General features: G+C 40.3%; 2 protein-coding genes across 5 annotated transcripts; both read left to right on the forward strand.

Moving 5' to 3' along the window:
• On the forward strand, window positions 1–14685 carry LOC148649838 (E3 ubiquitin-protein ligase TRIM63-like). 2 transcript variants are annotated; one of them, XM_088603020.1, is made up of 9 exons: window positions 1–345; window positions 2632–2798; window positions 4207–4378; window positions 9452–9547; window positions 10462–10695; window positions 11293–11315; window positions 11423–11547; window positions 11891–11977; window positions 12449–14685. In XM_088603020.1, exons 1-9 carry the CDS (start codon window positions 187–189, stop codon window positions 12457–12459), a joined length of 1074 nt encoding a protein of 357 aa, XP_088459146.1. In that variant the 5' UTR covers window positions 1–186; the 3' UTR covers window positions 12460–14685. The 2 variants fall into 2 exon arrangements, with proteins under 2 accessions (XP_088459146.1, XP_088459147.1); XM_088603021.1 differs by having other exon boundaries at window positions 7–345; window positions 11894–11977.
• A 643-nt stretch (window positions 14686–15328) lies between these two features.
• Window positions 15329–24702, forward strand: LOC148649839 (proton-coupled zinc antiporter SLC30A2-like). Of its 3 annotated transcripts, none has more exons than XM_088603026.1 (8): window positions 15329–16609; window positions 17639–17787; window positions 18574–18720; window positions 19650–19803; window positions 19893–20091; window positions 20995–21100; window positions 21686–21820; window positions 23368–24702. In XM_088603026.1, the coding sequence occupies exons 1-8, from the start codon at window positions 16539–16541 to the stop codon at window positions 23511–23513; spliced, it is 1107 nt and encodes a 368-aa protein (XP_088459152.1). In that variant the 5' UTR covers window positions 15329–16538; the 3' UTR covers window positions 23514–24702. The 3 variants fall into 3 exon arrangements, with proteins under 3 accessions (XP_088459152.1, XP_088459149.1, XP_088459150.1); XM_088603023.1 differs by having other exon boundaries at window positions 15333–16609; window positions 17585–17787; XM_088603024.1 differs by having other exon boundaries at window positions 15420–15920; window positions 17585–17787.

Genomic DNA, 24702 nt, shown 5'->3' on the forward strand with positions numbered 1-24702 from the left:
GGATCAAGTGACTCCATCCAGGGGTATAAATAGAGCCTGACGCTGGGTGATAGGCAAAACTCTCCACATGCCTGCAATGATTCAGAAAGACAGAGGAGTTATAACAAAAAGGAGCTTCTTTCTTTTCCCGGAAAAGAGTGTGAATAAAGGCCAAGAAGCTGTTTAAACAACTATAAATCTAAGGACATGGATTTCCAATCGAGCATCATCCAGGAGTCCAACAGGATGGAGAACCTGGAGAAGCAGTTGATCTGCCCCATTTGCCTGGAGATCTTCTCCAAGCCTGTGGTCATTCTGCCTTGCCAACACAACCTGTGTCGAAAATGTGCCAATGATGTGTTTCAGGTGAGCTTTGTACCTCAGTGCTTGGAGACCAGAATTTCAGTCTTTGCAGTAAGAATGTAGAGAAACGTCAATTTCTAGTCACTTATTTTTATTTACTCATGCTGTTGCACAAACTTTCTGCTACCTAGCTATGCATCTATCCTGTGAAAATTATTTGTCAGGAAAAGGTGATTTAAATACTGGAATCAGAACCAAGTGTAATTCCATGCAATGGTTTAATCTATTATTTCTAACATTAAGGACACACTTTAATTTAGCTCTTAAGGAATCTTTTTCATGCAGAAGAAGACGAGTCAAAGTATCAATTACTGGTTTGGGTAGTTTGTTCTATTTGTCCAAAGGCTGTCTGCAAAAACTGGACAATGCAAGAAGCAGATTTTTTTATGTGGTCATTTGTAAGATTGGCAATGTGGGTCATAGCCACCAAAATAGAACCAGAATTCTCATGCAAAGTAATTCCAGGATTGCCTTAGAGAAAGATAGTCTAGCCTTTGGCTTGCCAAACGTGTTTCCATTCACGCTGAACAGAACGCAAAGGTTGTCTTAGGATACAATGTGCTTTGTTTCTATAGTCTTTCAGCTAGAATAATAAAATGACTGATGTCCTGGAATGAGCCATTCACCTTATCCGTGGAAGGACAAGAGACTAGGTGGAGAGAACAAAAGCTGTTAAAGCTGTTAAAGCAGGTCATCAAGGACTACATGTGTCTATTTCTGTGTGTTGAAATGTCTGTTTGATTTAATATTGTATCTGCTTTTCTATGAATAGTTCTATTTGAGAAAAAGTTTAAGATTTTAATTGAGGGTATGATATAAGCAACAGAAGACATATTGGAGCTGATTTATAGCTAATATTCATGTAAGATCTTGCATGTAAAAATGCAATGCTGTTATGTCGCAGACACTCCAATCAGTTGAAATACACATTGTTCCCATAATTGTTGTTTTAAAATCAGTCTCAACTTCTCCCCTTAAGATGCTTGTGTAAACCTGACCATGTAAAACAAGCTGGCTTTCAATTTGAAATCCACACTTACATGATTTATATTCAGCATCTCAGTTTTTTAGTCCAGTTCATAGTGACATGACAAGTGCAAAGGATTACAGAGTTATACCATAAATCAAACATAGGTTTTCCTTTTGATGTTTTAAAGACCTAAACAGCATAATCAGTTAAGCTCTCATTATAACAGATAGTTACTGTACAGTTTTTGGGAAAAGGTTGCAAAGATAGTAAGATTAGTATAAGCTATCAAAGATAGTATCTAGCAAGTATTAGCTATAAATAAGGATAATTAAGTAAGTATTAGCTATAAATAAGCTATAAATGGCTGTTTATAATGGGAAATACCTTATGATACTGACCAAGGTTTGACTACTACAGTGTCAGTGCTATCAATACTCTAATCAGTATTGCATATAAGACAAAAATAAAAATAATAAACTTCTGTATTCACTAATGTATTTTTTTATTTGAACATACTCTACAGTTAGAGTTAGATTTGAATTTAGAATGTTTTGTTCATTCATAAAGAGATCTTGAAAGGTGGTTTATAAAAACAGATTATGGCAGAATGACTGACTTTCCCAGTGTTTTTCTGGGCTTGTGGTCACATTAACCCCAAGCATTTCTATTAACCCAAAAATAGAGTGCTGGTATGGTTACAGTAAGCTTGTAAACACTTGCTGCAGATGGAGGGAGTAGATCACTTTGCTGGCTGTAGCCACTTTGCAATTGACTCCCACTGGGAGGAGTGGTGACAGTACCAAGCCCTGAGAAGAGCTCCTTGTACACAGCTGACTTAAAGTGGGGTAGCACATTGACAGATGAGCATAGCGCAAGGCGCTTTCTTTAATATTCCTGTGCCTATTAAAATTCAGTGTTAACCTGCTTTGTGTCTCTCAGCATCATGACATGATCCATTTTCAGTGTTCATTTACAGCAACCATGGTTGTAACTCAGAACCAGAACCATCAAGTTTATTTTTAATAATGATAATAATGGAATTTTATTTGTGATCCCTTTCCAAGAAACTAGAGGTGTTGTTAATTAACAACAGAGCCCCATTCTTTGTGTAGAAACCAGTGACTGGAGAAACAGAAGGATATTGGGACTGCAGTGCCTTACCATTAGAACGTCCCTTGACATACTGAATATTCTAATGAGACACACCTTGCCTGTGCCTGCCAGCAAGTATCAGCAATGGGACCACTTTGCCTTGACATTTAATGCCCACGAGATGCTCCCCTACTGGCTTGCTGATTCCACATTTTTGGTTGTTCCAGGCTGCAAACCCGTACTGGACGTCCCGTGGTACTAATATTTCGGGAGGCCGTTTCCGGTGTCCATCATGTCGTCACGAGGTGGTCCTGGACCGGCACGGGGTCTACGGGCTGCAGAGGAATCTGCTGGTGGAGAACATCATCGACATCTACAAACAGGAGAGCAGCAGGTCAGAGCAACAGCTGCAGAGAATGGCTTGCCACTGTACAGTGTGACCACACGCACGGTGTTTACAGTACAGCACGGTAGGACTGATTCTGCTGCTGCAGGACAACATTAACATCTACAAGGAACTGCTAAGTAAGAAGGCGGACACACAACACAGTCACGGTACAGTACGAAGTACACCTACATGTAGAACAACCAAGAAAAATCAATTTGTGGTGAATATAACTGACATTCTCATTACAGCAGCAGAGTACAGGCCAACGTATGAGTGCTGCTTTTGTTATCTCTGTTATATCAGGAATTTGGGGTGTTTAAGGCTTTGCTCCATTTGGTTTCTGAATGCGTGGACCAGAGAACCTGCTGAATTGATCCTAATGAAAATGTTGCAAGTCTATAAAAACTGATGACCAAAGGTGACTGATTAATTTTGCTAAACAGAAGATAGCCACCTCTGTTGTATATACTAAAACAAAGTCTAAAGAAGAATAATAGACCTGTAATATTACTAGCAGTTGGTCATGCCATGACAGTTTAATGATCCTCTGTTGACTATCACTCCTCCAGACTTGGCAATAGTTTGTCTCCCAGCTCTCTCAGTCTGTGTATCAGTCTCCTTCAAGCTGTTGTGTCTAAGGCTTGTCTCTGTTATTCTGGCAGATTTTAATAAAGAGTGCTTGAGAGAAACTGGGAGAGGAGAGCAAGTGACAGCAGGTCGATGCAGTGTCAGATTACACCAAGGTCCTTGCAGCTTGGTGATATTTAAAGCAGGGCCTTAAAAGGAGCAAGCCTGGATTAACCTGCAACTCAGCTGTACAACAGCAAAGACAGACCCTGAAATTCAGCCATAACAGCAGTGTTTAAATACAGCACACAGTGTTTTCACAGAGCTGGTCTAAAACGTCTGCAAACTACTGCAAAAAATGATGAACAAAATAGAAAATCCTCTTTTGCTCATCATCTTTTTGCAGTAGTTTGCAGAAGTGTTATCTGGATTGTATTGTTTTCAAAATCTAGATTTATTTTCCTACCAGCTCTGTGTGTTAATTTTTAATGGAAATAAACTTGAATTAATGTGTGTACGTAAATGGCACTGCACGGTTGCTTCTCTATTCTAGACTCCTGAGTTTGAATAAGACTGCATGCAGTTTGTGAGTTCTCCCCATATTTGCGTGAATTTTCTCCTGGCACCCCAGTTTCCAGCCACAATCCAAACATCTGCTATTCAATTTTATTGGCATCTCTAAATTGCTCCTCTAACGAAACAGTCATAGCTGATTAATTCATAAAGTTCAGAATTAAAAACTACTTCTTGCTTACTCTTACCCCAAGTCTGTACTGTTTGCTTGATTTTGTAGGTGTGTCTGATCTAATTTGCCTATGTCTAAGATTGTCTCTCCTATCTCCCTCAGCCCCAGGCCACTGAAGAAAGTAGACCAGCCCATGTGTTTGGAGCATGAGGATGAGAAGATCAATATTTATTGTGTGACCTGCCAGGTGCCCACCTGCTCCATGTGCAAAGTGTTTGGAGCTCACAAGAACTGCGAGGTGTCACCCCTGGAGAATGTCTACCAGCATCAAAAGGTGAGGGCCCACACCTTCAAGATGTGCACAAGAACAGCAAAAATAATTCTTATTTTTGATTTCACTGATGTTTTTATTTAAACTGACTTACACACATTAGCATTACCTTTTTATTACATACAAATGGTGAATGCAATTTATAGGGGCTGGGTTTGGTACAGTTAGGTACACTATCCCTTCAGTGAGGGGTCCTGTGCCCAAGTCAAAACTCTACCAAAACTTAAAAGCCCCTCACAACTGTTCTTACTTCATCACATTAATGGAGACTGTAGGCTGATTGCAGTCAGGAGATCAAAAGATCAAATGAAAAGGCTAAAAATATTAATAGCATTATTGTTGATTTAAATTTAGTTTTACAAGTGAAAAGGGATGTGTATTTGGTAAACATGAGAAAAACAGTAGGTGGATTTTTTAGAGACATGGTTTCAGTTACCAATCAATCCTGGAGTCTGGTATTGAGATGCACTTAGGTAATGATTGTTAAAAATGCTTTATTTTATGGATTTTTCATAAATGCCATATATCTGTATTAGTTGTTACCGATTAGCAAACTAGTGCTTAGCACGTCATACAGTAAATAGAAAATATGTAGTTTTATCGGTACTTCATGCCTCCTGTGCTTCTCTAAGCACTGTATTTTTTACCTGTTAATTGGGAATGTCAGCTGGGTTTTAGAACGTCATGAGACAGGTTAGTTTTATTCTACTGATGATGTTTTGTTGCAATGAGTAATCTCGTTCAGTACAACTGGAACCACAGACTCAGACCTCTGGTGTCTGTGTTTGCTTGAGAAGCCAATAGGATTATGATTAAACTCCTCTAAATCTGAATCCCCCCTAAAAGATGTATTATTTCTCAGTTATATAAGAAAGCTGTTACACTTACAGGATCGTTTTTTCTAATCATCTGTTCATATGTGGTGCTAAATACTCTAGGAAAAGTAGTATCAGGTGAATAACAATTCTGTGAGCTGTACAAAACTGACTTAAACCCTGTGGTTTTCAATTAGATCTCCTTGAGAGACTTTAACACCTGCATTGGAGACGTTTGCTTCATTGTGGCATTTTAAACAAATGTGTGGGTGAGAGGTTGGTGCCAAGTGGTATTGGTATGAGTAACAGGTGGTCAGTCTTGAAAATGCACAAAGCCATAATGTTGTCAGTGTGGTGCACCTGTATTGGAAATTGCCATTCAGCATTTCAAGCTAAGGAGTCATCATAAATCTGTACTTCATTGTCATTTTTATCTGGTGGGATTCAAGAAACTTCCTCATGCTCTGACATTATTTTAATTAGAAAGACTTTTGTGTTCTTGTCCGTGCACTGCTAGCTTGAGACAGTGAAGTGATGTCCCTCTCTTTTTGGTTACTGTAAACTAGGAGGCAGTCAGAGGAATTTGTCACATATCTGCATGTGGGGTGGAATGCCTGCTGCAGTGACTATATATACCCAGAGGTCACTGAGACTTTCCATGCAAGGCCATGGGAGCTCAGGTTAAAATTAGCAAGTGACAGTGTGACAACTGCCTGCGTTGAAGGAGAGGCCTTATCGGACAAGCAGGAGAGGCTGTTTGTGTCAGAGATATGGTGGATTCTTTATGAGGTAAATGAATGATGCCACTGCAACGAAAGATATCCCACTTTTTTCCTGTTTCTGCTGTTTCACATGTTTCATAGCAGAAATTTAAGGTGGCCTAGTCTTCTGTCTAAAGTTTAATGTGTATGGAGAGAATGCTCTGAAGGTGATGGAGTATAACATTTTGTTTTAAATTCCATCTTCTTTAAGTCTTTCATATTCCTGGAGTCTAACATGCTGTGTTTTCTTCTATGACTCTTCTCTAAAACTTTCACATCTGTGTTAAAAACTACAGTTGGATTGGAATGGTATACGTTTTCATTTTCCATGATTTGCCAACATTCTTACAAAAACTACCCCAAAATCCCTAACACCTTGACCTCTTTTTATCTTTAGTGGATTAGTGAGGTGAAAGGTCCCTTAAGAGGAGCATAAAGAACATAAGAAGTGTAACAAAGGCAAAGAGAACATTTGGCCTATAATACACCATTTGGTAGTCTATTACTGTAGCTAAGTGAATACAATTAACATTTCACCCATGTTAAGGGAGCCTGATTTTGGATCTTAACCACTTGGCTGGAAGCCTATTCGAGATACCCACAACCATTTGTGTAAAAAAACATTTCCTATTCTCTATCTAAATTTATTTGCTTTTAGTCTCCAGTTGTGAACCCCATGACCTTGTTTCAGCACTGAGTATGAAATAGCCTCCAAGTTATCTCTCCCTCACTGGTCTGAAGCATCCTATACCCTGATCATGTTGTGCACAGTCTTGTTATAGGGAGTGTTAGCTAGTTCCTACTGTATACCTCTGCTAAACTTAGGTTACAGCAGTGGTCAGTATGCTGGGTCTTAAGCCCACAGATCTCAAGCTCAAGTTGTCCAACCAGCCATCGATGAAGATGTCTCCCTAGATACTGTATTTCCAACCAGGAACCGCCCTGCAAACCACACACCTCCAGAGCCTCTTATTGTTTCCCTTATTTCCTCTGCCTTAAATATTGAAATAGCGGAACATTTATAACAAAGGGTGTTGATTATAGATCCCACATTTATATTTATGTTTGTTAATGTTTTACGTGGTCTTGTATAGTGGGTAAGCTCAGACAGATGGGTTGGGGGTTCGAGTCCTTGCTGCAGAAGTTGCTGTTGTATCTTAATCCTTTTGTATCACAAAAAAATATACAGTATTGAGGAGAGTGTCAGAAATTGAAAAGGGTTTCAAAAAGTCTTCTATAGAGTTCTTGTTGCAAAGGGTGAACAAAGCTTTGTCCTTGGTTGTAATTTGAATAGATCAAGAAATGACAACAAAAAATAAACACGTCTCTGTCAAAACAGACAGAATTTGCAAGTTGAAATATAAATAAAAACTCTAATGCTATTCTGAAAAGATTTATGGGAAGTGCTTTCATACTTTGCACATTGACCACTTGTAAATTCTGTAACAGAGGAAAATCCCACCTGACACAGACCTGACACAAGGTACTAGAGTACCCCTGCTGAAATCCACATACTCGGACTGAGTATATAATCACATTCAAACAGCAACCATGAGCCAGGAATAATGCATTAAGATACCCAGTGCCTAAGCCCCTGCAAATGATGTTTTGCAGGATTACACTTAGGAGGTTAAGGGTATTAAGCAAGTGGGTAAGTTAGTAGTGGGTCAAAACTGCAAAGACGGTTTATGGGAGTGTGTCTTCTCTTGTCAGCATGATGCTGCTTGCAGGCCTCACTGTCTGTGTACACCCCAGCCCGACTGACAGCTATGTGAGTAGTCAGCATTTTGGGAAGTATCTCCCCAGATGGGCTTGTCTGCTTCCTCCACCAGCTGCTATTCTCAGAGGGGCTATATTTTCACGAAACCATGCCCAGCACACACAGCCCTTTAAACAGCAAGGATATCTGACTCCCCTCAGTCTCCCAAGCGGCTTTCCATTGCCTCTGACCACCCTCTCATGTCTGCATTATCCTGTTTGCTGATTTAAACAACATTTACAGTATCTATTCAAAGATTCACACAGAAAAGCCAAGAAACATAGTACTGGAGAGTCTGGGAGCTTAACAGTGGCTCTAATCCAAGTCAGTCCAAGTCTGTCCAAGTCCAAGCACTGTTACCTTTTTATGAATTGTTTTTTACTTGTTTTTAACATCTGTAAATGGTTCACCAGCAATTGCTTATATACAGTATCTTGACTCTACAAATTCCAGTTTCACTGCTAGAGTTGGTGCTGACAGTTTGCATTAACATCACTGTAAGAATGCAGACACCCAGCAAGTCACAGGAAACAGTGTCTGCCAGCTGAGAGAGCCCTGTCCAACTAATCCCAGAACGTTCACAGCAGCACTGTGACCAATACTGCTTAATATATGCATAATAACAGCTATTCATTAAGTATATACAGTTAAAAGCATTTAATATTGGTGTAGGCAATAAGAACTGACAAAATCTCTGTGATGTCTTAAGTGTTAGCATATGAATCTCAGCAAGGTCAGCTGATACACTGGCTCAAAATAAAATTTTAGAGCTGCTTCATAGAGCCCAGCCTACACTACGAGCAAGTGTCTTTGCTGTCTGAGTGGCTCAACCAGTAAGGGCACTTGTGACTTGATGATTAATGTATTACACAAAACAATCCGGTTTATCTCAAGTCTACAGAATGCTTTCTGGGTAACAGACCTCCAATTGAGTCAGTCTTTAAAATCACTGTGTGAAACAGCCGAGTTATCCCTCATCCTGTGACTCCCCTAGTCCCCACTAGAGGTCCCAAGATGACAGGGAATGTAGTTATCTCCCAGTCTCCTCCCTGACAGCTGTGTGAACCTGCAGTAACTAGCTAGTTTCCTAATTCAACACCCTATATTAGGTACTCATGCATCTGCTCCTCAGAACCTTGCCAGCAGCACTCCAACTCAGGTGCAAACCCTTTTCTCTCCTTAAACAAGAGAACGGAACTCTCCCTTTTGAGCATACCCGCTCGCCCTTAAAATTGTTTATCGACAACATGCTGTACCTACAGAGTGATTGCGCACCAGCCCTCTACCCCCTTCAGGGGTATTTGACCTAAAGCCAGTGTAAAACACAGTCCTGATATCCACAGCGAATGCTTAAATGGTGTCCCATTTAGCAAGTAAGGCAGATAAACTCAATACCCAAAAGAACTGATGTTTGATTTCTGTGTTACAATCGCTCATCTACTTGAAGTTACATTGTTAAAGGTCCTGTTCCCCTTCTGTTCCCAGGGAATTCAAGTTGCGGAACAGAAAGGGGTTCTGGGTTTATTCAGTGGCCCCTCATTAATTATTCCACTTAAAGCATCAATCTAAACAAGGCATGTGATATAACATGTGTTATAAGTCAGGCCTGTGCACTATCCATTACCAATTCGCATTTGGCAGTGCTCTAAGTAGGTCTGTGGCAGGTCCGTGAAGAAGAACCTCAATTAATGGCACCTCTGACAACGCCGTGCTCAGCTCACACTGTATCTTGCCCTGGCAGACGGAGCTCAGTGATGGCATTGCTACACTGGTGGCAGGCAACGACCGAGTCCAGGCCATCATGAACCAGCTGGAGGACACCTGCCGAACCATCGAGGTGAGTGCCAGGTGGATTACACAGCATTAAGTTGGTGATGGCCCAGGTTCTGGTTTATCCAGGTCCCAGGTTGACCTCTTATCATTATCAATTACTGTATTATTTTTCCAGACAGGTCTTACTTCATTTGAAACCACGAATACACCTTTTTATTTTTTAAAAAGACCTGTGTGGCTGTCTGTGTCAGAGAATGTAATACACAAGCCCTTAACAAAATGACATATCCCTAGAACTTCAGTATAATACTGTAAATACAGTACATCAGGTGCTGATGCTCAGACAATCAATAAGCATTGCCATAATAGTGGGTTAGGCTGAACTGAGCACATGAGAATAAGTATGCTGCCTTAATGAAATAATCAGTGCTGCTCCAGCAGTGGCCCAGTTCTTGCTCGTTGCTGGGAAAAATTATCAGAATGTTATTTGCTGAGGCCCCGTTTATTCTTCTATCCTCTCCTACTTCACCAAAACTTTATGTCAATGAGAAAGGATTGTAATTGTTAAAGTAGCATACAGACATCTGATCATTACTATGGGTGAATTTACATGAAACACAGTCATTGGCCTTATGTTAATATAGAAAACTCTCAAACTTTAACTCAATAGTTCTCTCTTGGTTTATCAGAGAAGTAAATAAAATCCAAGAGACTCTTTAGACAGTTGAATTAGACAATTAAGCTGACAATTATTGATTATCGTTTATGAAAAGCAGAAGTTAGGGATGTCTTAGTGACATTACGAATGATTTTCAGGGTTTTTGCTTGCCAGCTTTGTAACATCTTTGGAGATGGTGCTAACAAGAGCTATACAGTATTATATAAATCGTATTGGTGGATTGATTCATAGGTTGCAGTGATCGATTAGCTTGCTTTGACAGACCTGCACACCACGGGTTTGCTCTCTGTGAAACACAGGAGAACAGCCAACGGCAGAAGCAGAGCCTCAGCGAGCACTTTGACATGCTCTACGCCATCCTGGAGGAGAGGAAAGGGGAGATGCTGCTGAAGATAAGCCAGGAGCAGGAAGAGAAGATGAGCTACGTGCGTTCCCTAATACAACAGTACAAGGAGCAGTTGGACGGGAGCTCCAAACTGGTGGAGACAGCCATCCATTCCATGGAAGAGCCAACAGTGGCAACATTCTTAATGGTATGGACTCTGGACTCACCATGGTTGCAGTTTTTAAAATGCACTCTTACCAGTACACTCTGAAAACAATTATAATGATATGAGTTGCTGTGAATCAAAGAAAGAGACAACTATGGTAGTGATTTGGAAATCACTGTTGGCTTAAGACCAGAAGAAAATGAAACAACAGATGGGTTTTACAAGAAAATTGTTTTGAAAATGAGTATAAAACAACCATTGAAGTGAAATCAGAAGGATGTCTTGCTATCGAAAGTCTGGCATTTCTAATTAAACTGTGAAGTTGTAGAGAAAGGGGGTTGGTTTAACGATTGAGGTGCAAAGGAATTTTTTCTTTGTTTTGATCTGCATGGGGATACAGACAAACGTTTTGAAAAATTACAAATTTTGTTATTGAGTAGAAGTATACATTGAGGGAAGAGGCAAGGAAATGTCACGTTTACATGACAGGTATGGTGTAACGTTTCAGTAAATGAAAAGTAATATTAAATGGTGTTTTGTATTTTTACTCTCTGTTCCTATTTTCCGTAGCACTCTGTACTGATCCAACTTTATACCTGTTTCTTTTTTCTGTCACTCCACTGATTTCCTGTGGCACAGAATGCTAAACAGCTCCTTAAAGAGTGAGTTCTTCCTTGTTTTCATTTTCTTACTTAAAAATACTCTGGGAGAGTTCGTTCTTTCAGGTAACATGTATACTGAGCCTTCACCTTTTTTCCTCTCTTTTCAGCATGACAGAGGCTTCCAAACAGACACACATCCAGAGAACAGAGCCTGGCTTTGAGAACATGGATCACTTCACCCTCAACATCGAACACATAGAGGCAATGCTCAGAACCATGGACTTTGGAACAGGTATTGTAGTTCTTACAGGAAATACTCAAGCTCTTTCTTTCTCTTTACACTTCCACCTAATCTCTAAATGTGGGGGATCAAGTAAAGACTTATTCCATGCTGAAAAGAAAAGAAACACACTGTTTCGGCTGTGGAGTCTTATTCAGGTGTGTTTCTTTTATTCTCTTTTCAGCATGGAATAATTTTTTTTGGGTTCCTTTACAGCCTACACATGCTGACGCAGCTACCTATTTGAACTACTTTCACAAAATGTGTCTATGTGCGTCTTTATTCATACATACTCTGACCTTCAAGCAGTTTTTTTCAAATAAGTAAATAACAAATTTAAATATTTTTATACAAGCAGAAAATGATGAGGAGTATGATGAAGAGGAGCAAGAGGAGGAGGAAGAGGAAGGGGGAGAGGAGCCATCAGAAGATCAAACAACAGGTATATCCTGTGGCTTACCATTCTTTAAAATTTCAACTCAGGATCAGCCTTTGAAGCTTTGTTAGATTTTTAATGATTTGGGTATACATACAGTATATGCCTCACAAAAATGTAATTATATTTATGTAGTACCTGGAAAACAATATTTTCTACATCAGCTAGCACAGGTCTAACATTTTGCAGAGTAAAAGACAAGTCATGCAGTATATATGTAGAAGTTCAAGTAGGTAGCTGCATCAGCAGGCGTAGGCTGCAAAGGAACAAGTGAAGGTTTATTCCATGCTGAAAAGAAAAGAGACACAGTGTTTCACTTGTAGAGGAATGCTCCACAACCGAAAAGTAGTGTCTCTTTTCTGCATGGAATAAACCTTTGCTTGTTCCTTTGCAGTATACAGTACTGGATGTGTATTTTCTATGAAAAAGAATATCTCTTGATCTCAGACAAATGATTGTTTATCCTTATACTCACAGGTCAAGACTGATTTTTCTAAACGGTGCTCTGTAAAGGAGTTTCCAAGGAAACACTTGAGCAAGCCGGATGACTTTAAGAGCGAAAGCAATTGGACGAAGACTCACAGGGTGACATCAGGAGGTGTTGTCTACACATGACACAAGACACAAGAGAGGGGGTTGGCAAATAACTCAGGGGTTTACAAACTCCAAACTCAGGAGAGTTTCTGGAACATGTACAGCTAAGAACAAGTCAGATCAAAGATTTCAAAGCTATTCACATCTTTCATAGCTTTCCCATTCTTATTTCAGCATGAATTTCTTCGATAGGTGTGTCCTACACAGCAATTAACTGTGCTTGTTTAATAAGAAGAATGCATACTGGTGTGATGCTTTTTTTATCAAAGCTAAGGAACCTGCAGTGGTTAATATTGATTTTTGAACAACCCATTGTTAAAGTGTCACCAGCCAACAGAATCAACAGAATTCAACAAACATTCTTTGACTATCTCATCATGTGATGGCTTGTCCATACTGAAATGCCAAGAGGTCAGTTTAAACAGAGGCTTGTTTATAATACATGAACAGGAGGAACTATTTTGCTGTGATTAAAATAATTTTGGATATGGTGCCATAGAAAGAATTGTAACTATGTATGGACTACTGTTTGTATGACACTGTGAATCATTTGAATGGCAACCATTCTAAAAACATAAGTATGATTTAAACTATTTCCTAATCATCTCCAAAGACACAGCAAGAAACTACGTCCATATTTGCTGATCCCTTGTAGTAGACCATTACAGAATTATTTCCAAATGATATTGGCAGTGAAACACAGGCCATCAGAGTTAAACTGTAAATGGAATGCACTGTAGAGAACATCTGGCCATTTCCACACCAAGAAATCTCTCCACTTCAGCTGCACAAGGTTAACAAAATGGTACAACCTTGGAAGTAAATATTCTGAGTGTGGTATCTTTGATTGATTGATGTACAAAACATATGCACAGGCCAAAATCTTAAGAACCACTATTAAATAATATGCCTCTGTCAGTGGCAAGAATATCTGAACATGTTCCATTAGATTTTAGATGGTTTGCAGCCCAATCCCATTCCATTCTTATTGCAAAATCACCTTCAATTGAGGTTAAGATTAGGTAATTCATGGGACTGACCTGCACGCTCAGGGCTTGCTACAGGACGTCTATCCATGTGACTGGTGGGGTTTACATTGGTGTGTAAGTCGGCTGCTTTTATAATCAGAAATATGCACTGTATCAGAATTACAGTGCTTTACAATATCTGGAGTAGACGCTTTATGGTCTTCAATATGCAAATAATTTGGCATATGGTGTGATGGTCTGCAATTGGGAACAACATGGTTTAGGTTAGGGGTGCACGGTCATGGTCCTGGAGAGCAAGTCTGCACCTTTTCATTCCAGTTCATTTCTTAAAAAGCTAAACCAGCTGGTTACTGGCTTAACTGGACCACTTTAACGGGTTCCTCCAGCTCTTCAGGTGCTGCTGCTTTTAAGATATTTTGAAAACCTGCAGACACACCAGCCCCTCCAGGACCAGGATTGCACACTTCCAGTTTAAGTGAAATGCTCAAAACAATCCCAGCTGATGATAGGAACAGAGTGACAGAATTTTTCCCTTTAACAGAGCTCTGTATATGTTTCAGTAATAAACTAGAGAGTTCCTGAAATCCTTAAATATTTCAGTAAATAAGTATAATCCCTGGTTTTGAAGACAAGATGATTAAGACAGAGGTTTCCTGCTCAACAGCGTCTTCTGTGGTTGGTGCTGTGAAAGACCTTTGAGCACAAGACAGGATTTCTTTAGCTGACCCAGTCATGGATCAAACTGGCGCAGCTCCTGAAAGAAGGACTCTTTTTATATTGATGCAAAATGGATCATTTTGCACATTTTATACTACTTTGTTTTGTATATGAGGTCAAGGGGAACATATTTTTAACTGCAAAAAATATGTTACGAACACTAATGAACTTGAAATGACATACTGACATTTGTTTACATGTCAAAAACTACCTACATGGAATTGTAATGCTTGAATGACAGAAGGATGTGCAGATTAAATGCAACAGGCTTTAGGACTGTAGTCAAGATGGATACCTGGTTAGGTTGTCTGAACAGTTTATGAGACGTATTCAGGGGTAACCACATGTTGCACTGAAGAAATGAATTTTGTGATCATTGCACAGTGAAATAAAGTGTTGTTAAATTTGTTGGAAGTTTGACTTTTTTCTTTATTTGGAGCCTTGAAACTACACAGGAATGATTTACATGCCTCCTTAGTGAGGTCACACACCCACAGCCCCCTTCTGTTGAAGGGACAATTGGCCAGATTGTGTATGAGGTGAGAACTGAGATCTCTGGGAAGGGGTGTTAGGCTTGTTGCACAACGAATTGCTAGACGTTTTCTATAGCGGTTGTGACATTAGTCATCATGAACTGCTCCAGAGGCGGTGTAATGACATGTTTTGACTTGAATTGCAGGTTTGGAGACAATGAGTATAAGAGGGCTGTTATAAAATTTTATTTGCTGAGCTTTACACTTGAAACACCAACAACTACAACGGTTTTTTTTTTCATTCGTGTGTGACTTTTATACATGAGTAAACTGAATATAGAAATCGTATAATAAGTATGTGAGCTTATTTAAAACAGTCAGCTAAATGGCAAGAATTTAAATTAACTTCTTAAAATATAGTTTAGCAAAATTGGAGTTGTCTCTGGTCCACCGTATAGAAAGCTGTATATGGTATGGAAAACCTCTCATTCACTCAATATCCACGATGTCTTTCTTGCACAACCTTTAAAGTCGCGATACCCGTTTTCCACACGACCTTGTGCTTGCTTTTTGCACTAAACTCAAGAGGTGTTGTGAAATTATTTCTTGTGACAAACTGATCCCGTTGTCCAGACCTCCACAAATTCCAGCGCTAAAAAAAACAAGGTTCGAAAGGGAAATAGGGATATAGAAGTTAAATTATTGCTCATGTATGACACCCCAGCCTTACAATTTCATATGGTATTAAAATAAATAGTTCACTGACGATCGTGCATCCTGCTTCCAGAACTCTCCTTATCTTATACGCAATTCTTGCCAAAAGAATGAAGCACGAGAAGCCATGCTCCATTTAGCAGAAACTTGTAGTTCTCAGAATTTGATTTTTCTACCTCTGCGAGTCAGACACACTGGAGTCTGATAGCCACTTGCGTAACAGGAAAAAAAACTGTTTAATCGCTTCTAAACAAAAGTATATGAACCTTAAAATGAAACATGAACGTAACTGTCTATTATATTTTATTTAAGGAGCATCATCAAGCGGCTTTTTTTAGCATGCGGAACTTGACAAGTGCAATCTCTAAATTTGATATTTCGTGATTCCGAGGATATGGCCGAAATTTGGTCGAGTTCACTCAGTTACTTCGAGATTTTTCCACGATATTTGCCAACTTCAGGGTAAGCGTTTCTTTCGTAATAAAGACTTCCCCCAAATGCACGTAAATTTCACAAGATGATTCGAATAGTATGACTTAGTGTTTTTTTTAAGAGGACATGATTGCCTTTTGGAGGAAATAACGTTTTATCTTTCATTTTGCTAGTGCAAAATCCAGTCATGGAATTAAAAATGCTATTTGCTAAAAGATTGAAGCAAAAAAAGTTTCCCAATTATGATTTCGGCATCCTTTTAATGAAGACGTTTATGTACGGTTAACTACTTTGAAATTTAAAAAGTTTTTCACATCCGGCCATCCTAGCAAACGGGTATCGTACAGTTTTATGTGAAATCAAGTCTTAAGAGGGGATATTTTGCACACGACTCCAGGGAACAACCAGGCCGAGCCGGGAGAAAAAAGTTCACACGGTTCAAAACCCAAAATAAGATAAAAGGGAGGTTTGCAGGCGGGGCGCAATACCTGCTCTTCGGTCATTACTAGTCAAACCACGTTTTTATGTTTTTTAATACGACATTTTACTGAGTGTTATGCTATCATTCTTTGAGGGTTTACAAAAGGTCACTTCTTCCCAAATCAGCTTTATTTTCGAGTAATAACGGTTTAAATCTACAAACGCGAAATGGATAACGTGAATGAGAAAACTAGCCTTTTGTCGGGACATCGGGAGCTCACCAAAGAAGCCCATTCCAAGTGAGTGTTTGTTTTGATTTTAAAATCTTAAGAGCTTCTGGCATGATTTCATCTGGTGCTAAATAATGAATGATGATGTAGAGCTTAAAATATGTGCACGGTTGTGTGATAGGTGTACGCTTGCCTGCTCTAAATGATTTAGGTGCTATTTCATTCTTGCGTTTCCAGTTTTAGTAGAAAGAGATTGTCACGTACAAAAGGACAGAGCACTGTAATTTGTTCAGTAACTCATGCTTATATAAATAGAAAAGGCACAGAGTGAAAGGGGAGACTCAATCATTTCGTCAATAGTGTGGTAGTGGCCGGCGTCCAGGTGGCGCGCTTACCCCCTGAGAAAAAGGACTACTGTGCTTCTCTAAATTACTTCCACAGGTGTACTGGCGTGTTTCAACAGAATCACAACATTTGCTCTGACGTTTTAGAAATATTGAACTTTATAAATTCACTCAAAGTAATGTAAAATACAAATATCATTCCCTAACACATTAAATAGTATAAAATAAAATGGTGCTGTTCAGCTCACTCAGTTCTCTGTGAGTATAGAGCACAGGTGTTGATATCAACTAGGATTAAGGACCTCAACAAATATAAACACATTTTTTGGTTAACTTAAGTATCATCTTAAAATCTATTTCCCGTTGTGATGTTGTTTGTGTCTGGCACGCATTCACATTGAGATTTGTTAGGATTATCCGTTCCTTTTTAGCCTGTTGTCTTACACTGTTATAAGGGTGTGTTTGCTTAGTAGTTACAAGCAGTAACATTGATCAGCACTGTAACTTAATGATCATATTCTCCTTTTGATATCGATGAGATTGAAATAAAACAGCCGGTATATTATGCACACTCTGGGAATACTCTTTCTGACCATCTTCTCAATTTTCCGTAATTTATTTTGAATCCCAGGCGTTTTTTTGGGGGGTTAGGGCACAGCGCCCGTCTCACACTTCCTGTTTTCCTCAATGTCTCTCTCAGCCCTTACAAGGCATTTGGCGGGCAGACCCTGAACAGTTTCCCCTATGACCTCAGCACGGTGGAGCTGCAGGGACAGTCGCGGCAGCACTGCCACTCGAAGCTGGGCGTGGCCCGTTGCGGGGAGCGCGAGAAGCGCCGGGCCCGCCTGCAGCTGTATGTGGCCTCCGCGGTGTGCCTGGTCTTCATCGTCGGCGAGGTGGTGGGTAAGGACTGGGTAGGATGTCCAGGGCCATAGTAAAAGCGTTTCCTTGGGGTGGGGGTACAACGATCACAGATGTATTTTGTAGAGTTCATCTTGACAGTTCAGAGAAACTACACACACGGCTCTTTCTACAGAGGTCATGCTTTTTCATTTCTGCACACTGATCCTTTCTTGGGGCTGAAGGAGGTATGGAGTGGGCCCAGGTCAGAATGTTGTCCCTGGTGAAGCAGGACAAAGGACAGATACCTAGGTGTTCACTAATCTTGTGTGTGTCAGTGAAGGCAAAAGGAGAGCTCTGCAAAACCCCCTGCACAGTAACACTGAAATTGCCATGTGCTGTTGATATTAATGACTGTAAAAGAGCCCTTTTAAGGCAAAGAAACAGTGGATTGGAGCTTCTTAATTTTATTCATAATGATTCAGTTGTAATTACTCCTCTTATCAATGTCTTGCATTTAGCATTTGTGGGTTTTGCCTTTAAAAAGGATAACATCTTTTAAATAAATAAAAATAATGGTCACTTGACTATTCTTTTGCATGGACCATTTAAGTGACATAATCCAGTTTTATTTCCTGATCCACCATATATTTTTGTATGTTCCATATGCAAACGATAAAGCATAAGTAATTGAAAGTCTGTGTGTACCCAAATGGATATAGTTGCACCAGAAAGGGTCTCTGATGGTCTATTATACTTTAGCCCCACGTCTTCTGACTTGTTTTAATACTGACTTCTAGAAGCATAAGGGTCTCTCCATCCAGGGGTCTGATTGTTCTGTTCCTTTAGGGGGCTACCTAGCTCACAGTCTGGCCATTATGACAGATGCAGCCCATTTGCTGACTGACTTTGCCAGCATGCTGATCAGCCTCTTCTCTCTGTGGATGTCATCCCGGCCTGCCACGAAGACCATGAACTTCGGCTGGCACCGTGCGGGTGAGTGGTACACCGTAGGTGAAACGGGAGAGCTGAGAACAGACTTGAAGCTACTGGGCGTGCTGCTGCTTCTGTTTCCTTGTTTGTCACCTTTACCTTGTGTAATCGGAGTTATTTGCTGAATCGGTCTGCCTTTTCAAAGTACCGCAACGATGGCAGTCTCTGCCTATTGAGGTGGAACAGGAGACAACATACACATTCGTTTTATTATCAGTCTGTGTTCTAAAAGAATGCTACAAATCCTAAACACTTTGATTTGTGATCTACACCTGCAATGTGAAACCCTCATGCAATTGTGTTTCCTGAAATAGATGATCATTTGTTTGTTCCTCTCCTTTTTTTTTTCTTTTGATGTGCATAAAATTCAAAACACAGTCAAAGCTCCAGACTTTGTTGAATGCTTTTCTACCATTCCCTATAAAGGTGCTGACCGTGAAAGGGAATCAAGATGAACTGATTTAGAGAACAGTGGTGATGACTCTGGGCTTCTTACCTCGGGGTTGTGGGTTCAAATCCATTACACACTGCTGTGTTTACAGTAACCCTGCATAATAGCTTCATAATCTAGTCATAACTGTTGTCATCTGTGTATGTCCCTGTGAAGCATTATGCATGTGATTGTAAAGTCTTTTGTAGCACATATGAATCGATTATGAATCCATTATGCAGCAGCATTTAAAGACCTTACCATTTTCACTCTTAGCAGGAGGCTTGGCCTTAATTGTGCTAGTCCAACCAGCTGTATAAAGGGTCCAGTTCAGTTAGTTCTACAGAAATTGGAGTAAACTCTTGACTTGATGAGTTATGGGCTGCAATCATCGACTTTACATTTAAAGGAACCTTGAGCGCTCTCCTATGAGCAGAACTCCAGCTGGCTGCAGATGTATTCACTGTGCAATTGTGAGTGATGCCCGCAATGTGTGTCTCAGAGATCCTGGGAGCGCTGCTGTCCGTGCTGTCTATCTGGGTGGTGACAGGGGTTCTGGTGTATCTGGCCGTGCAGAGGATCCTCTCCAACCAGTTTGAAATCGAGGGGGAAATCATGCTCATCACATCGGGCTGCGCTGTGGCCGTCAACATCATGTAAGTGGAAATCCCTCTCGAACCTGCAGACTGTCAAAAAAAGCCAAAAAAAACCCGGGCAGAGACTACAAAACTGTCTTGTGTTGCAGAATGGGAATCACCCTCCATCAGTCAACAAACCTTCATGGACATGGACATGGCCATGGGGCACACAGTCCTCCACAGTCCCACAGTGCATCTCACAGCCACCAGCAGAACCCCAGTGTGAGGGCAGCCTACATACATGTGATTGGGGATTTGCTGCAGAGCTTCGGGATTCTGGTGGCAGCCTATATCGTTTACTTTAAGGTATAATAAAGAGCTGAGGTTTATTTTTTTTCAACACCTTTGTGGAGCATTCAGTATGAATGTAGAGATTTAAAAAGAAAATGATAGGACTCGTGACTGTCAGAAACCTCAAGTTATAAAGCTACAAACAAAAATTATTTCTGTTTTAATTTTGGAGTCCAGATGAAGCAATCCGATTATTAGTAGAAGAAAGTGTCTGAGTGCCTGGGCGATCATGGTTTTGGTTCTGGCCTAAGGTGTCTGTATGTTCTCCCTTGTTCATGTGGGTTTTGTCCAGCAACCTCCTGTTTCCACCCACCTGGTTGATCCTAAAGGCAAGCTAGCTAGGTTTATTCTCAGTTGTTCCTTTGTATGTGGTCCTTCAACAGACTGATAGCCCATCAAGGCAGAGAGCAGTTGTGTGCACTTGCTTGCAGGATGTGCTGTCGCTTGCTGTGACCTTAGCCAGCTTTCAGCTTTGTGATAATGATTGGATGGGTTCTAGCTTTTGGAAAGCTGGTTTTGACCTGAACGTTCCATAGTAAGGTTAACCATGGTTTTTAGAACTTCATTACTGTTGGGTTGAGAATTCAAGACAGTTCTTTATAAATTAAATAAAGTACTGGGGTAGTACAGTGGTTAGCACTGCTGCCTCACAGCACTGGCCCCTGGGTTCAATTCCGGTATTTTGTGCGAGTTTCCTCCAGGTGCTCAGCTTTCCTCCCACAGTCCAAAAATATACTTGTAGGTTAATTGGCTTCTAGGAAAATTAGTCCTGGATTGTGTGCTTGACTGTCTGTGTGTGTGGATGGAAGGATGATTAGATATAAATGATCGAAATGTAGTTCCCATAATTAACAACATCTATCCACTGATGAACTAGACCAGAAACATTACCACGGTGTCTGTCTCTGTGCCTTCCAGCCAGAATACAAGATCGTTGATCCCATTTGCACCTTCCTGTTCTCTGTCCTGGTACTGTTCACCACCTTGTCCATCCTGCGGGATGTTCTGCGAGTACTTATGGAAGGTAAGACTTTTTGGTGAAGTGTTGGGATGGAGTGTGAAGGAGTATAGGTGTGGCAGATGATGAAATTGAAAGCAGGGAAACAGTGTATCAATCCACCATATAACCAGACCAAAGTGTAATGATCAGAACATTTCTTTGCTGTAAGCCAAGGTTCCTCAGTCAGTTGTCTGTATTTACAGACCTAGAATTTTAACCAACATGCAGCTGTCTGTACAGGCAGATTTTTTATAATGTGGGACTGTATAGCATTCAATCTTCAGCATCCTATTTACTTACAGTTAAGTTTACTTACTATTTTCTTACTTTAGAACCTATTTAGTTACAGTTCATGACTTCTACATGAGTAATCAGATAAAGTGGTTGTGTGCACGTCTTGTATTTGATTTCAAAATCAAAACACCAGTCCCAGGATGAAAATCATTAGATGAGATTTAGGTTCATTCTTCTTTGACTCTGGTGCCTTTTTGCCATTTGCAAACATGTTTTGGAAGATAATATATGGCTTAAGATCTCTTGTTCTGTTTCAGTTAGAAATGTCTAGTTTATGCATTAGCCATATCTGACCCAGGTTTTTGTTCTGCCTAGGTACCCCCAAAGGGGTGGATTTCAACCATGTGAAGGACACGCTGCTGTCCATTCCTGGGGTCCAGGCCCTGCACAGCCTCCACATCTGGGCTCTCACTGTCAACCAGCCAGTGCTGTCTGTCCACATCGCCATTAGTAAGGGTCTTTCTTGATCAATTTAACTTCTTAACCCCTTAAATTTCCTCTTGGCTTTTCCCTGAAGTGTTTCTTGGTTTTATGGGTGTTGCACCAAGAACAGAACACATTTACCCTAAGCAAAGGTAACTGTCTTCAGTGACATAATATGTAATAAAAGCACTGAAGATTCAAGGTGTTTAATGTGACATTGAGAACATGTGCTTGATGAGTAATATCGAAAACCATGATCTGTCAAGTTAGCCTTTAAACAACTTTGGAAGATAACATGCACAAGCAGTAATATATGCAACACCACTTTTTTTTTGCATTCTAAACACTTGGTTTGACTTTTTTTCTAAATGCTTCACCCTGTGACGAGGTCTTGCATTGTTTTCCTGCCTTAGGTTTGCACTTTGCATTACTTGTGTTTTGGGCTTTCTGCATGAGTGATCTAACTGTGCAGTGAGTGGTTTGCTTGAGTGGTACAAAACCACACGAGCTGGGGGCTGGTTGGACATGTGGCAGACTGGTGTGTGGTTGTCTGCAGTTCTGCTTCTCCATCTGATCTGCTGTGTAGTGTGGCTGCTGGCGCAAATGTCATCCATGTGTTACTCAGGTGGGGGGTGGATAAAGTGGTTCCTCTATTATTTTTTAGGAGTCTGGGGGGTCCTTTGGGATGGAAAAACACTGTATTAAATGCCACTCAAACTGGCTATAAAAAGATCATACATTGCATATTGCTATCGATATTGGGACATATTATATGCAGGTTATGCTGCTTATCTGCTGGGGTCAGGAGTTACAATTATTAATTACTTGCGTGTTTCACTATAAGTCAAGGCTGAAAAATGGGGCCCTGCAAGGCTTTTAAGTGTCGATAAACCTGGAAATCGTACCAATGCAGTAATCGAGAGTTCAGATAAAATGGAAGATGCGCTCTGGCTAATCATTGTTGTAGATTATTAGTAACTTGTCCATCACTGTTTGACACTGTTACTAATAATCTGTTGGACACCTATAACATTGCCTTTAAAAACTACCTTGTAGAAAATTAACAGGCTGTAGGTTTTGGTATTTGCATATTTCCTCATTAGGGCCTCAGATCCTCTTTTCAGACAAGAATCTCCAGCACTAAAATTGCAGTTATGTACCTCTGCCACCAGATGGAGCGTTGTTAACCTGAAATCAGTTTTTCTTTTCTGTGGTGTCTTGCAAATTCAGATCATGTGCTGTGAGGTTTAGAAAAAACTGAGTTGGTGAGCTCTCTGGCTTTCCAAGGAATAGGTTTTCAGAACTGAAATATAAATTTCAGTTTTTGTACTGATCTAATTTGGGGGGGGATACTGTAGTTTTCTGTGATCTGTTGTAAATGTACGTTAGTTGTCATGGTAGATTTTCTTCTTTGGAAGGTGAGTATTTTGAAATGGAGGTAAATTGACTGAAAAGCTGTGTACATTGGGCTAAGTGGTCATATTCGGCAATGGGGGAGGTTTTTACTGGTGCAGCATGGGTCCTGCCAGCCACAGCTCTGTATTCTTCTGATTCAGCTGCTTCTGTCATTACAGAGGAGGACGCAGAGGGCCAGGCTGTGCTGAAAGAGGCCAGCCAAGTGCTACAGGCCAAGTTTGACTTCCATACCACCACCATCCAAATCGAGAACTACTCTGACGACATGAGGAGCTGTCACCAGTGCCAGGACCCCCGAGACTGAGGGGCATTCCCAACCCACCAAAACACACTCGGGACAGCCAGGCATGCTGACCTGCACTTCCTCCATCTTGCTTTTGAAGACAAAAATGGGTGGAAAAGAGCCAGGAAGAGGCTGAAAAACAGGACTCTTGGAAAAGGTTATAAAGAACCTCTGTGGTCAGTCAGCCTTGATCAGGGTTCTCCACTTCTGATCCCTGTGACCCCAGTGTCTACTGGTTTTCATTCCCACTGATGTGTAAATTACTATAAAGTGAACTGAGCATTCTTTGAAGGAGCTCTGCAATTGAAAGAGGTATTTGTTAATATACCTTGGAAATTGCATTTTTTAAAACAAAACACCATGAAAATGTCTGGTCAGTTACAGTACTACTTAATAAAGTACTCCGCTAAACTACCGTATGGTCACAGGGAGCAAGATTAGGGCAGTCCTTTGGATATTCCATTTGAAAAGAATGGAACTGATCACATTACAGAGTGAAAGTCTGTACTTAGAAATGCAGCATCTCTTAGCAAGTTTTAAAATTCCACACTTGTGTGTCACCTGAAGTGACCTTTCTATGCTGGAAAGAAATATTGTGGAGAAAGAAATCTGCCTTTTGATCCACTGAGCATAGTTGCTCAGGGCCTAAAGGGAGACCAATGTTTAAATCAACATATTCTGAACCTACACTATAGATCAACTCAGGTAGCAGGCAAGGCAAGCAGTCTGAATTTTATTTTTGTTTGTAATATGTAAATAAACATTTTCTGGAAAATATTAAGGGTTTTGTCTGCCACCAAATGCAAAATTAGCTAAAGTTTTTTTTGTTTTGGTGTACTTTCAGTTCATGTAATTTATCTATATCTTGTAATATTCTGGCATTCCAAGCAGGGTGTAGTTTTAACTTGAGCCCTGTGTTCTGGGGTAGGATTTGGATCCTGTGACCCTCTAAGGGTAAATCAGTTACTGAAAATGGATGGGAAAAGTTGGTGTCATTTCTTTGAAAGTGCCAGAATAGAAATACTACAGTTTCAATCAATATTTATGATTGGAATAGAACTCTCTGTGGGACAGTGGTAATGGTAATAGAATTTACTCTTCTGAGAAACCGTGTCCCTAGGAGTTATTTAATCAGTGCGTTAACTGAGTGATGTTTCTCCAGGTGAGGAAGAATTGGGAGAAATGCTATTAAAGAGACTTATTTTGAAAA

This window comes from Lepisosteus platostomus, chromosome 13 (assembly GCF_059453375.1).
Source record: "Lepisosteus platostomus isolate fLepPlt1 chromosome 13, fLepPlt1.hap1, whole genome shotgun sequence".
Classification (NCBI taxonomy): Eukaryota; Metazoa; Chordata; class Actinopteri; order Semionotiformes; family Lepisosteidae; genus Lepisosteus; species Lepisosteus platostomus.